The 15,344-nt window shown below is 38.0% G+C and overlaps 1 protein-coding gene across 3 annotated transcripts in view; it reads left to right on the top strand.

Moving 5' to 3' along the window:
- Nucleotides 1-15,344, top strand: part of gbe1b (glucan (1,4-alpha-), branching enzyme 1b) — a 252,713-nt gene that overhangs the window by 209,049 nt on the left and 28,320 nt on the right. Inside the window, exon 15 of one of the 3 annotated variants that reach the window (XR_012390607.1) lies at nt 12,374-12,501. Coding sequence is in view for 1 of the 3 variants with exons in the window: in XM_068213679.2 (XP_068069780.1) it covers nt 12,388-12,501 (114 nt within the window). In the remaining 2 variants the exon portion in view is untranslated. The remainder of the gene's footprint in view (nt 1-12,373; nt 12,502-15,344) is intronic. The other 2 variants (XR_012390608.1, XM_068213679.2) reach the window with 2 other exon arrangements.

Here is a 15,344-nt window from a genome sequence, read left to right as displayed (position 1 = left end):
AACATTGAATTAGCCGTTCTGGGTGTTGTGCATTCGCACTCATCTGCGCACATACTTTTAGTATTCTTGCGGCGCGCTGTTTTCTTGTGCTGCCTGTCACGTATGCTTTGGTCCTGGGTGACATTCATGCTTGTCTAATGGGAATGGGTGCTATTGATCAATGTGTTGGCTTCCTCTTTATAAAGAAATCCCTATGCCTTAAGCATGCTCTTTCTCTCTCTGCTTTTCCCAATAGACGTCTTTTTAAGGTTTTAAAAAGACGTGGAGTCTGTGAATCCAGAGGGAAAGAAGTGATGTTTTGCAGCACAGCACTTCTTGCTTACATTTCAATTTTAATGTTCTTCCTCTTGAGCCACAACATAAAATGTTGGCATCGATAATAACATTATCGGTTTCCAAAAAGGCGATGAATTTTCTGATGTATATGTAGCCAAAACCCTTAAAGAAAATAGCAAGGCTAAAGGTATAGTTGCATCTTCCGTTGCTCAGCCATTTCAATATTGGACAATCTAAGAGTTTTGTTTGAGGGGTGAGGTAGTTCCCTCATGCTGATTTTCAGCACATTTGAGAGAATTTGCTCTTTTAACCAAAGCTGCTTCGTTTGAAAGTGACTTCCCCCAAAGACTATAGAATATGCAAGACATGTCACTTGTATAGTTTTGAATGGGGAAAGTGGAACACTGTTGAAGGAAGCCCTGACTTCTATTAAAGAAGCCATCTATTGATGCCTAAAGATTGACAGTTCTCTAGTAGAGGGGGTCAGTCCAGTTGTGCGTTTTTCAACAGTTTTTGTAGCTTTGGTATTATAAACTTCTTACGACCTTCTCAGGTCAGCAATCATGCTAGAATCTCAGAAAACACTTGCCTCGACATAGAAATAAATTTACATAAAGCTTGAAAGCTATGCATTTAAGCAAACCAAATAAACTTGGAAATTAATGTTCTTTGGTTTTGTAATCTGTAAGAAAGTTCTGAGAGGGAAAGTCTGCCACTGCCCAGTGTTGTGAAACACCTATGGTTTTGATTTGTATGGTATTTAATGTGTGATTAACAGTATGATATTCTTCTGAAACAGCCATAATACTCATACACATTTGCTTGGACAACCTAAAAAGAATTATCATTGATTCATGATTCTTACATTTATTAAAAAAATTTAAGAAAAAACTTGTTCAATTTTACTGGTGCTTCCGAATATGAAATTTAACATTAAGTTTGGCCAACAGTTTTGTGAATTTGATGTTTTCCCATTCAAAGAGATAGGAACTTGCATACACGAGAGGCATTTCAAAGATGATCACTGAGTTAAAGGACTCGAATCCTGGAGGGCCACAGCTCTACATACTTTAGCTCTAACCACCTCCAACTCACACCTGCTTTATAGTCTCTAGTAGTCTTGAACACTTTGATTAGTTGGATCGGCTGTGTTTGATTAGGGTTGGAGCAAAACTGTGTAGAGCTGCGGCACTCCAGTAAATACGTTTTAGACCTATGCCTTAAAGAGACCTTGCTTGTGCATGAATTGTCCTTTATTGCTGGTTTAATATTGACAGTAGAGAGTTGATCGTTTTAGCCTGCTCAATTTTACTGCAATTTCACTAATGCACCTTAAATTCCGAAGTATACCTTCAAATGACAATCCTTTAAAAGTGTTTGGCATTTAATAATGTGCACGAATATTGGTGCTCAACACATGCAATCAGAAGAGTTCATCCTTGTCCAGTGTTTCCAAAAGTTTAGACAATATAAATGTTAACAGGTTTTTGAAGTCATCTAAACTGAAGTCACATGGAATGTTTTGACAATGTTTTTGGTACCTTTTCAGGACTTTAAATGTTTCTGGACTATTGCTATCTATAAAGGATGAGAGAACTCTCGGATTTTATCTAAAATATCTTATTTTGTGTTCAGAAGATAAACAAAGATCTCTGGGAATTGGTATACCATGAAGGTGAATAAATAATAACAGTATTTTTTTAATTTTGGCTCTGATTAAACGGCACAATGTTAAACTTTGACACATTCACGCCACTCACATACATTAAACTTAAAGACCATGACAGAACATAGAGGACTCCAAGTGTTGGTGTCCAAAATTAAACTAAGAAGCTTGAGCAATAAACATCGAGCCCACAATTTTCATAAAGTGAGGGTAATATTAAATTAAACAAATGAATAGTTACTATAAAAACTGTAGCACTGTTTTGTTTTCAATAAACCTGTTTATATAGTTACTACTGGTGTGTGTGCACAGTTGTGTGCAACATTTGTATGTTTACAACCACCTCAGAGAATATTGGGGGTCGCGAGTCACTGGAATTGTTATTTTGGGGGTCGCAAACTAAAAAGTTTGGGAACCCCTGGACTAAAGCCTGGTTTATACTTCTGCGTCAAGTGACCGGCGCAACTCACGGCGCAGGCAACGCGCGTGGCTGTGCATTTATACTTCTGCGTGCTGTCTCCGTTGGTCTGCATTAACACTTCCGAAACGCTAGTGGGCAGTGCGGTGTAAATGTTCCTCTGTGTCGAGTTTCTTCGCTTCTGTTTTGCTATTCTAAACACTTCCTGGATGTACAAGTGACTCAAACTCGCTCATTTTGAGGCAGGAACCGGCGGACGTGCAACAACTTTAACCATGAGGTAAACACAGAACAAAACTTTTCATCCGGAGCTCCTTCACGGGACTCCACACTTGTAAACAATCGCTCGCGCCATTCGCGCGGCTCTCGGTCCCGCCCAGACTCGTCGGCGCTAGCAAGCCGACCAATCACAGAGCTTGCGCTACGCGTTGTTGCGACGTGTAGTTACAATTTTTGAGAGGTGCACGTCAGTGACGGCGACGGCCACGGCGATGGGCTATGCGTCAGCGCCGTAGCATACGCCGGTGTTTGACGCAGAAGTATAAATCAGCCTTAAGTAATCCTTGCTCCCCTGGCCTTCAAAGGTGCACCAGAGACATTAAACCAATTGAGGTCATTGGCGTCCTTGTCCATTTGTTCAATAGTGATTTAAATCCTGCTTGGAGTGGGATGAGTAGAAGTGTAGGGGTTATATTGACTTAAATACTAGTGAAGTTTTCTGGGTTAGTGTACTTGTAAGACTTATACTTGTTAACCGCCTCTGACCTCAAGAATCCTACTGATGGCTGGTTCTAGAGACCGCAGTCTTTTGTGTGGTTGTTTGCACAATTTCAAATCCTGTTCAGAGTGAGGCATACAGAACCACAGGGGTTAAACTAAGCAGTTTGTTTCAGCAGGGTGATTGTCACAGTATGAGTTTGATGTCTTCCATCTGTCAGTTTTGGTGCTAATGATAATAGTCAAGCAAATTGTCTGCTAATCAGTGGCTGTTCTTCACAAGGTCAGCAGTAAACAAGGTCAAAGTTGTAGTTCAGGTGTCACATTACAGTGCTTGAATGGCATGCAATTGGATGTTGCTCTCTGTTGCGTTCAATGAACTGTAGAACATTGGCAAGTCATTTGTAAGGACCTTTGAATGAAATTAGCTTGCTAGATTACATGTGAATGATCAAACTTTATTTGAGCTGAGGATCTGAGAAAGAGTGCGTTTTAAAGGCAGAGTGAACAGGACATAGCTGAGACTTCATTTTCAGTATTATTGATTTACTTTCAATGGAAATGGTATATTGAGTAGGGGCAGAGCTTTCTGTTTGCCCATCATTACCTAGTAGCAAGTAATGGTATGAGGTGCATGGTTAAGAACATTGTGAATGAAGCTGTCAAACAGAAATACTGCCACTCCTGGCCAGCATCTTGATAGATAAGATGTCACAGAATGACTTTCACCGGCGGACTTGCTAGCACCAGGGGTCATAAACTCACGTAGAACAAACTCAGACCCTTTTAGGGGTCACAATGGAATTTCACCTCCGGACTGTAATGTTACAATTACCACTGCTTTAAAAGACACCTGCACCAGTTTACACTCCTACCAACTTGATTCTTGGCTATTAAACACAATTCCTGAACTCCCTCGAATGCCTCAATTGTTAACCTGATTTTTTCCGGGAAAATACATTTTAAATGGATTAAATATAATTAATTTCTGCCCAAGGGGAATGGAACATGTTTTGCTACTAGTGTGTTGTCTTCTTGTCCAAGAGATGTGGTATTACACATCTAATATACTTATACCTATAATTTCTTCCCCAGCTCTTTAAGGTTAGGACACACTAAGCTGATGGTCACCCATCACTCAGTGTCAGTTTGGATTGTTGGTTTAAACGTGAATTGTGTTGGTTCAATTGATGATGTAGAATTGGCATCAGCTGAAGAGAGCACTCTGATTGGTAATTCAGCAATGAATCAGAGCACGAGAACAAACACTAAAGTGACATACCCAAGTAAATAATTCAGGTCAAAAAGAAACACACTGGCTGACTGTAATTTGCATTTAAGGAGACCAGTTTTTATTTTTAGCCAAAAAGGTATAATATAATTAAATAGACTGGAACTACTGAAGCTGGCTGTATTTTTGCTGCATTTATCAAATATTTGCAAATTGAATGGATTATTAGATTATCAGACATGTTTGAATAAGCAAATCCCTCCGTTGTAAGTAACAGTTTCAGCTGATTTATACTTCTGCGTGAAGCGCACGTGGATGCTCCTGCGAAGTCTTCACACAGTCGCATAGTCCTCATTGTGGCTGACACAGATGCTAAAGCACACCTCTTAAAATAAGTAACTACACGTTGCAACGATGCATAGCGCAAGCTCTGTGACTGGTTGGCTTTGTAACTGTGGCCAGTTTAGGTGGGACTGAAAGCGAGTGGGTGGGACCTGTTGGAGCGAGTGTTTACACGTGTCGAGTCTCATAAAGGAGCTCCAGATGAAAACTGTTGTTTTTTTGTTTACCTTTTGATAAAAGTTGTCGAATGTCCACCGGTTCCTGCCTTTAAATGAGCGAGTTTTAGCAACTTATACAGTAAGATAGCATTCACAGGTACAGGTGTGCCTTATATTGGGGCCAACGCCAAAGGAAAACCTTTTTTAATGTGGTATCAATTTTTAACATTCTTTGGGTATAAAAAGCTGGCATTGTCAGTAAGTCATTCCAAGTTCATCATTCAAACAGACATGAATGCACAACGTCACTTAACAAACAAGCAACACCACCTGTCCAAGATGTTGCTCGTGAACTTGGTGACGTTCAGCAGACTTGCACCAAGACTGGCAGTGTTCATGACAGACCCAGGAATGGAGCACCACAAGTGATAGACTGCAACAATGACTAGTGTCTAAGGTAACTGCCACTCAGCTGCAGGCCCATTTACAAGATGTGAGGGGTACGAGGATTTCCCAACAAAACATACGCAATGATTTCACCACTTTGGCTTGAATGACAGATGACAGTTGCAGGTGACACCACTTTCACCAAGACAACACTGTGAATGTTTGCAGTGGGCACAAGACCATTGACTTGTGGTCTACCGTCCTATTTACTGATGAGTGTCAGGTAATTTTTCACAGAAATGACGTTAGTTAGTGTTGCTGGAAAATGCGAAGTAAGCGATACACTGAGGTCAACATGGTCCCCAGGGTTGGCTTTGGGGGAGGAGGTGCAACAGTCTCGGCAAGCATCATCAGTCAGCACAAAAATTATTTAGTTATTGTAGATGACCCAGTCACTGCATGTTCTTACCTCAGTGACATCATAGAACACATCATCATACCCCAATTCTGCCAGCACATCCCTAAATTTCTGTTCATAGATGGTAATGCTCCACCACATCGTGGCAGAATTGTCACAGCTTGACTTCAGGAAGCTGGAGTGCCTCATATGGTATGATCTTAATGTCCCCTGACCTGAACTTCATAGAGCACATTTAGGACCAGTTGAAGCAGAGACTAGATGATCGTACCCCACCCCCTGGCAGAACTGTGTGTAGCACTTGTGGAAAGTGGAGAGCATTGCTTCAGAATAACATCATGAGGCTAAAGTGAGGGGCATGAGACATAGCTGTCAAGCTGTCATTGCGGCAAATGGTTGGAAACACTTCCTTCTGAGATTGTTGTTTTTTGTTATTTTGGGCTATGCTTTTCTAAATTTTGGGAGGTATAAATAGTAAATGAATTTAAATTGAGTTTCTTCTCATACATTGTTAGGAATATCAAAATAAACTTTTACTGATTTCAATAAATTCAGAGCAAATAAGAAAAGCATTTATGTAAGTAACAATATCCCTAACCTATTGTGAGTAGTGTATGATGAAGAAATATACAGACACATTCTTCAGATGCCTGAACATTATATTTCATCTCATAAAAATAGCATAACGACCTTTAAATTTAACGTTATTAGCAATAATGCAAATCAATCTCCGCTTATGGAGCTAATAATTAGTTTAATTGCAGTGCTTGGGTCCTAAAAAAGAAAACCTTTTATGTAGTGTTTATTTCAGCTGGAACATTTTGAGATTTGTGTTTTGTAGGTTATTTGAAGCTCAGAGAGGCATATTTTTTGCTTTGTGCAGCTAGCGTTTGTTGCTAATTAGCATTTAGCTTGTAGTTGATACTCTGAGGTAGTTATGTAATTTAGCATGCAAATAAGCACAATGGACTTTGCTTAACACACAAATCTAAGGTGGTACCTGCACTTCAGGAGAACTTTGTACTTTGCATGCTTTACTTTTTATATAAATACTGACAGTAAGCAACTTACATGAAGCCCCAATTAATTCTCTGACAGGAAAAAAAATAATAAAAATTCTCTCACGCTCTCTTAATAACATCTCCAAAATATCCATAACAAAGGAAGTTTGTTCTATCGGTGAGAGAATTCAATGCAAATAGGAGTATGAAGGAGTGAGGGGGGCAACAATACGCCAAGCAACACTTCTTTTTAATCATCGCTATCAAAGCCAGCAAGCTGGCAGTAAAAGCCAAGTGTGCTCGAGCTCGGGGCGAGAGTAAGAGAGCGTTTGAGGATAACACCAAGACCCTCTGTGAGCCCATGGGGAAAGGAGGTGATTATTCAAGCAGCCAATTAGACGCCTGTCTGCATGTTTGTTGCATCTCACAACTGTTTAAACCCCTGAGAGGTAAACAGAGAGAAAGAGTGGAGAGACTGGGGACTCTGGCTTCGCTGTCTTTTTTCTTTCCTTGTGCCACAGGAATATTGTTGTTTACTTTCACGTCAAAGGTGAAAACTGTGTAAACTGAGCTGTTACATTTGTTGTTTTGCACGTCACTTGACAAAACACTTTTTTTTTATTTAGTTCCTGTTGAAGTACAGCATATACTCCATATGGTGAAACATTTAACAGTGGGTTTAAGCTGGTTTTGAGTCAGAAGCTCTTTTTCTCTGTGGAATACAGTTTGAAGAAATGCAAGTTAAGTTTACTAAAAATCACAAAAACTAATAAAAAATAGTAATCAACACTCTCAATAACAAGAAATGTAAAACATTTTTCAAACGTACTTCAATAACTCTGAAAATAATAATAGTTGTTGATGATACAACTTTAATTTATTTAATACTGACCAAACTATTATTTATTCATTCATTTATTTTCCTCGCCACAGCGCAAACTTATTAAGCATACGATTTATGCAACGACACCTGTCCAACTGCTTGTTAGCGCAATTTTCTAATCAGCCAATCACATGCAACTCAATGCATTTAGCTGCGGTCACACCATAGACTTCCGTTTATACGTTAGACTTCCATTCATACGCACGCGAATGTGTCAGACCGGAAACGCAGGGTCATGCGTTACGTTTTGCAGGTTGCTGCTGTGCAAAGTTCAAGCTTGATGAACTCTGACCTGCGAAATCGCATCATTTGACTGCATGAGACCAACCGAGGATCAAAACATGACCTAACTGTAGACCTACTGTAGACCATGACCTAACATGAAGAAATTGCTCGCTTTTTTAATGCCTAATAATCTTGTTTATTCCTGCCCCTTTTTGCAGCACCGCACGACAGAATTTTGCGTTATCAAACTCTAGTGTGACCGCAGCTTTAGACATGTAGACATGGTCAAGACGATCTGCTGTAGTTCAAACAGAGCATCAGAATGGGGAAGAAAGGTGATTGAAGTGACTTTGAGTGTGGCATGGTTGTTGGTGCCAGACGGGCTGGTCTGAGTATTTCAGAAACTGCTGATCTACTGAGAATTTCATGCACAATCATCCCTTCCCTAGTGTTTACAAAGAATTTTTCCAAAAAAGAGAAAATATCCAGTGAGCGGCAGTTCTATGGACGCACAGGCCTTGTTGATGCCAGAGTTTAGAGGAAAATGGCCAGACTGGTTCGAGCTGATAGAAGGCAACAGTAACTCAAATAAGCACTCGTTACAACCGAGGTATGCAGAAGAGCACCCTGAATGCACAACACATCAAAGCTTTAATCGGAGAGGCTACAGCAGCAGAAGACCACACTGGGTGCCACTCCTGTCTGCTATGAACAGGAAACTGAGGCTACAATTCACACAGGCTCATCAGAATTGGACAATAGAATATTGGAAAAACATTGCCTGGTCTGATGAGTCTCAATTTCTGCTGCAATATTCGGATGGTAGGGTCAGAGTTTGGCATCAATAACATGAAAACACTGGATTTATCCTGCCTTGTATTAACAGTTCAGGCTGATGGTGGTGGTGTAATTGTGTGGGGGATATTTTCTTGGCACACTTTGGTACAAAGAAAGTACCAATTGAGCATTGTGTCAACGCCACAACCTACAGAACTTGAGTATTGTTGCTGACCATGTCCATCCATGACCATAGTGTACCCATTTTCTGATGGCTACTTCCAGCAGGATAAGCCACATGTCATAAAGCAAGAATCATCTCAGACTGGTTTCTTTGACATGATAATGCTTTCATTGTACTTAATTGGCCTCCACAGTCACCAGATCCTCAATCGAATAGAGCACATTTGGGATGTGGTGGAAAGGGAGATAAGCCTAATGGATGTGCAGCCAACAAATCTGCAGCAACTACAAGATGCCATCATGTCAATATAGACCAAAATCTCTGAGGAAAATTTCCAGTACCTTGTTAAATCTGTTACCAAGGATTAAGGCAACAGGGGGTCCAACCCAGTACTAGTAAGGTGTACCTAATAAATTGGCCAGTGATTGCATGGATATAGTTTGCTGTTAGTTGTTCATTTGTTTGTCCTTGCTTCTATTACTTAACATTTACCTAGCATCTTTTTTTGCTATTTATTTTAATAAATGATGCTGATCTTATTGCGCTCGACTCAAACCAGTGCATATTATTTATGGGCATTATTTAAAAATTTTTATAATTTTTTAAACTGCAACAACTTTCAGCTTTTCTTTGGTAATAGTGTAGCCATGTAGTCTCTGCAAATGAATATAAACCACTATCAATCCTACATTTTTTTCTAGTAATAAGTGTTTTCCTTAAAACCTTTATTATTTAATGGAAGTTTCAAGTGTTTCATGTTGTCTTTAGTAAATTGCACAAATCAAGTTTAGTTATCTAAAGCATTTGCTTGAGTTAATACATATAATAAATCTAAATCATGAAAAACAACCTATGGAACTATACAGTATGTGGTAATTCAGATGTTCTGCACCTAAACTCAATTTTCCAAAACGTCTGGATGCTTTGTTGGCTGCATTACCTAAAACTTAAAACACAAAAGCATGAAATAGATTTCCAGTTTTCCCCCGAAATGTGTCTTCATTATTATTTTATGCTCTCTGTCAAAGATATTTCATATTCCGGTCATGAGTCTAGGCAATTACTTTTTTTAATATTTAATTTAGTCAGTGTAGCACAGACAGAGTGGAATTGTATGCGTGCACGTTTGGTGTTGTTTGAAACAGTTTTTGATGGAATACATTATTAATATTTTGAAATGGATAAATAATTCTGCCTGGAATTGTTGATGTGGAGCCTCGTCGGTTTGGGTGAGCATGTTTATATGGGACAAATGTGTGTCATTGTCTCGGAGGAGCTCAAAGCAATCAGTGCTGTTGACTTGCGGTGCAGCTCTGCATTCTGACGAGGAGACCAACTCCTAGAAAGTGGACACAAGTTCACTTCTGTGACCCCCTTTACACCTGCTGTAAGGAAACGTTGGATGAGGTAGACACATCTACATTTGGTGCTTTAGTTTGTTTCTTTTGTTTTTGTTTTCTTTTTGGCATATTCCTGCCTTCTTTGAGGAAAGGAACTATATGTAGATTTGTCTTGTTTATTTTTGGACTTTTTTGTGATTTCTGTTTTTTGTGTTTTTTTGTTTTTACGTTGCAAATTAAAGGGCACCTATGATGAAAATCAACATTTGTACGCTGTTTGGACAGAACTGTGTTTATGTATACAGTGCATCTGAAAAGTATTCATAGCGCTTCACTTTTTCCCACACTTTTTTATGTTACTGCCAGGGCCTAATTTTTGCTGGAACAAGCCAGATCCATATCCGGCACCTCTGATATCTGATCCGGCACCTCATTTTACCAATTCCACTCCTCATATGCACCCCCTTCTTCTGCGACTCCCCAACCCTCTTAACTTTCATCCGTGATACCTCTCCCTCCTCTGGTAAAATGCCGAATCCGTTAGCCCAATCTGTTCCAGGACCTCGCAATTGACAGATTAAGTATGTTACAGCCAAAATTTATAAAATTAATTTATTTCCTCAAAATTCTACACACAATACCCCATAATGACAGTGTGAAAAAAAATATTTTTTTTAATTATTGCTAATTTATTAAAAATAAAAAAAACCTGGAAAATCACATGTACATAAGTATTCGTAACCTTTGCCGTGAAGCTATAAAATGGAGCTCAGGTACATTCTGTTTCCACTTGTCATTTTTGAGATGTTTCAGCAGCTTAATCGCAAGTTTAGCTTAATGCTGAGTTCCAGCATTCTTCTTTGGAGAGAGGAGAACCTTACAGAAGGAAAACCATCTGTGCAGCAATCCACCAATAAGGCGTTTATGGTACAGGGGCCAGACGGAAGCCACTCTCCACCAGGAGTTTCTCAAAAGGCATCTGAAGAACTCTATAAGAAACAAAATTCTCTGCTGTGATGAGACTAAAATTTAACTCTTTGGAGTGAATGCTGCTTGGAGAAAACCAGGCACCGCTCATCACCAGGCTAAAGACTGGTTTATACTTCTGCGTCGAGTGATCGAAGTGAGCGACGGTGCATGACTTGCATGTTGCCGTGCATTTATACTTGGGTGCACTGTTTCTGTTATTTTGCTATAACACTGATATGCTAACTGGTAGTAGGTGTTTATGTTCCTCTGTGTCGAGTTTCTTCGCTGATGATTTGTTTTTTCTGAACGGTACAATGGCTCAAATTCACTCATTTTGAGGCTGGAATCTACGAATATGCATAAGGTAAACACAAAACAACATTCTCCACCTGGAGCTGCTTAACGGGACTCCACCCTTGTAAACACTCGCTGCATCGGGCCCGCGCTGCTCTCGCCTTCACCCACAGTCATCAACGATACCAAGACGACCAATTACTGAGCTTGTGCTACACTTAATTGTGACATGTAGTTTAATTTTTTGAGAGATGCGCCTCAGCGTCGCTGATGGCCACGGCAAGGGCTATGCGTCCATAGGCTGCACCGTAGCATATGCGTGCGCAAAACATGCGAGTTACATTAATTATAGGGTACCATCAACTTGGTAAATTATGCTAGTAGTATGTTAACATGCTCCATGTTATAAATGTGTTTTTTTTTTCTCATTAAGCTAGACACATTTTAGCATTGTTAAATGTTGTTTAATGTAAACAGTATGATAATTTATGTATAGTATTGAAAGCCTGTTGGAAATGTGTAAATCATGCTAAATGTTAGCCATGTGCTAAAGCATATTAGAGACCTGTTGGAAACATGTATTATTGCTAAACGTGTAAAATGTTAGAAATATAACTTGTTTCTGCTAATGTTAACTTGATACATTATTCTAGCATAGTTTAAAATGTATTAGAAATGTACTAAATATGCTAAAATGTTAGTCATATGCTATAAAGCACATTATACTGTGTGTTGGCAACATGTAATTATTTGCTAACAATGTGTTAAAAGGTTGTATATAATTTGTTTCTGCTAATTTCAGCATGAAAATTCATTCTAGCATAGTTTAAAACATGTTGGAAATATAGTAAATATGCTAAAATGTTAGTCAATCAAGCACATATGTTAGCAACATGTTAATTCTTTGCTAACAATGCGTTAAAAGGTTAGAAATATAACTTGTTTCTGCTAATGTTAACATGATAAATAATTCTAGCATACCATGTCAGAACTGTACTAAAGATGCTAAAATGTTTATTTAGCATTCATTACTTATGTTCTGTATCTTCTATTTGCTTCTATTTGAATCTTCTATTTCCTTAACCAGTCTTCTCCAGATATAAAATCAAGCTGGACTCTGATGAGATCCAATATGGAGGCCATGGCAGACTGGATCACAATACTGAGTTCTTCACTGAGGCAATGGGACTTAACAATCGGCCAAACTCTATGATGGTATGTACATAATAGCTGTTATTATATCATAACTCCATAGCACCATTTCTAGCTGTTTTCTAGATTTATTTTCTGATTGTGGAATGTCCAAATGTGTTTAGATAAAAGAAGCAAAATGTAAAAACAAGTGCACAGCAGAAGTAGAATTTCAAAACTAATGTTCCTAAACCCACCTCTTAATTATATAATTACAAATGTGAACAGATTCAATTAAAACAAGCGTTTCTCATTGCCCAAGTGATTAAAAACGAGTAAACAAATTCTTATTTAATTACTTGAGTAAACGTGGTGCAATCAAATACAGATTAAAGAAAAGCATTACAAGTGCTAGATCAAATTAATAGAACAAAGATGCAAATGAAAAAGAGTGGCGTTCAGGTCTCTAACAGCAGCACAATATCAGGAACCCAAGTAAACATCCAGGAATTAAATGTAAAACAATCCTGCTTAAATAACTATTATAATCATGTAATTTTCACAACATGATACAATAAATGAATAATGATCAAATGCAGCTGGGGATTGAAAATATATCATAAAATTAGCCATATAGTTTCCATTTTTCCAGTTCTTTGATTAATATGAATGCCATAACAGAGATTTATAGAACTTAAAGAATTAAAAAAAAAAAATCTGAGAACTCAATGTGATATATGTAATTATACAATTAAATAATATTGAATTAACATAACAATTCAAGGACATTTTAAAGAAGCCAAAACCTGTCATGAACATGCATAATAATTCTGCAAAGTGATGTTAGAAAAGCAAGCAACATGTTCATGTACGGTATGTTAGAAAGTTATATAGAATGTTTATAGAATGAAACAGGCTAGCAATGTGCTAGAAGCTCTACATGCTAATGGGGGAAAATACAACAATAAAAAGAGGAACAACACTTACTGCTCTTCCAAAAAAAAGCTGTGACTTAAAGAATGGTGTCCTTATTCTGTATGTTGTTTTGATGTCTCTGTTTATCTTACCTTCAACATCAATATACTGATGACAGTGCACTTTGAAAGTTATTTTTTTTTGCTGTGGGTGATATAAGTATTCAACACTTCACCATTTTTCTCAGAAAACATATTTCTTAAGGTGCAGTTGACTTGAAATTTTTACTATGTTGTTAACAACCAATGAAATACATATATAAAAAGGAAATGAATGTAATTAGTTTACAAATTAAGTTATTGATAATAAAATTAAATGACACAGGAAAAAGTATTAAACACATGAAGAAAGGGAGGTGTAGAAAAGAAGTGAAAACCCAGACCCTTTATTAATCTTGGGTCACCACAGTGGAACAAACCACCAACTTTTCCAGCACATGTTTTTGGTTGCCCTTCCAGCTGCAACCCATCACTGGGAAACACTCATACACTCTCATTCACACGCATATACTATGGGCAATTTTAGCATACCCAATTCACTTGTTCACATGTCTTTGGGCTTGTGGGGGAAACTGGAGCACCTGGAGAAAACCCACATGATCACGGGGAGAACATGCAAACTCCACACAAAAATGCCAACCAACCCAGCCGAGGCTCGAACCAGCGGTCTTCTCCCTTACTCTGAGGGCTCTATTTTGACGGTCCATGCGCAGAGCGCAAAGCGCAGGGCACACACGCTTTCAGGGCGTGTCAGTCCGCATTTTTGCTAACTTAAGGACGGGAAAATCCGCTTTGCGCCATGGCGCATGGTCTAAAATGGTTGAGTTTATTGTCTTAATGAGTTATAGGTGTGTTTTTAGAATAAACCAGAGTCTCATCTTCCATTACCTTTAAGAGCCAGCTGCGTCGCGCCATAAGCTCATTCCTAATAACATGGTGTAAAGTAAGTTCACTTTCGCTTTTGCTCTCGTGGATGGGGAAACCTTACTGCACAGACATCAATTAGCCTATAAATAATTCATTTTGTTTGTTAAGCGCAAAGATTTGTTTCAAAACTATTTCTAAATTCAGTTCTAATTTCCAGCAAATGAATAAATGATTAATAATAACATAGTGTGGTCAAAATACTGAGTTATTTCCAAATAAACCTGCTATGCCCCATATGGTCTAAAACCTGACAGGTGGACAAATCTAAGCTTGTTTATAATAAAACAAATATAAATATGGATATAATAAATAATACTGCTAATAATAATATCATTATACAAAAGCAAATTGAATGAACTGAAAAGGCCTCCCGATTTGAAGAAAATAATGCAGTGGTTTTTAAATTCATGTAGACTAGAAATTTATGTTTTTTAATATTTTAATATATATATATATATATATATATATATATATATATATATATATATATATATATATATATATATATATATATATATATATATATATATATATATATATCCTTTATTATATCCTATATATATCCTTAATATATTATATCTTTTTCATTTGTAAAGATATTTGCGTATTGCATCTTGTGTGTAGTGTGTAAGCCAGGCGCACTTTGCGCCAGACAATAGACCGATTTTGTTCTGGTCTAAAGAACAGACTATTTACAGTTTCTCAAAATAGCACCGCGCCAAAACACCCCTGCTTTTTTTAGACCAGAATGCCTATGGGCGCACATTTGAGCGCAAATGCATTTGCTATTTAAACAGTGTGGCGCAATGCCTCAAAATGACCCTTGCGCCAAGCATAAAGTAGTAAAAGACTATTGCGCTGCGCCTTGCGCCACATTGCGCCGGGTGTATGATAGGGCCCTGAGGCTTTAAAAATATTTGATTCATTACAAAACAATATTTAATAGAAAACAGCTCAAAGAAAGAGGGTTTTTTTATTATATATTTTTTTCTGATGACAAAAATAGAGCTTTGTTTCATAACCCTA

The sequence above is a fragment of the Danio rerio genome, chromosome 15 (genome assembly GCF_049306965.1).
Source record: "Danio rerio strain Tuebingen ecotype United States chromosome 15, GRCz12tu, whole genome shotgun sequence".
Classification (NCBI taxonomy): Eukaryota; Metazoa; Chordata; class Actinopteri; order Cypriniformes; family Danionidae; genus Danio; species Danio rerio.
Note: the sequence above shows the minus strand (reverse complement) of the source record. Positions and strands in the feature narration are given on the sequence as shown.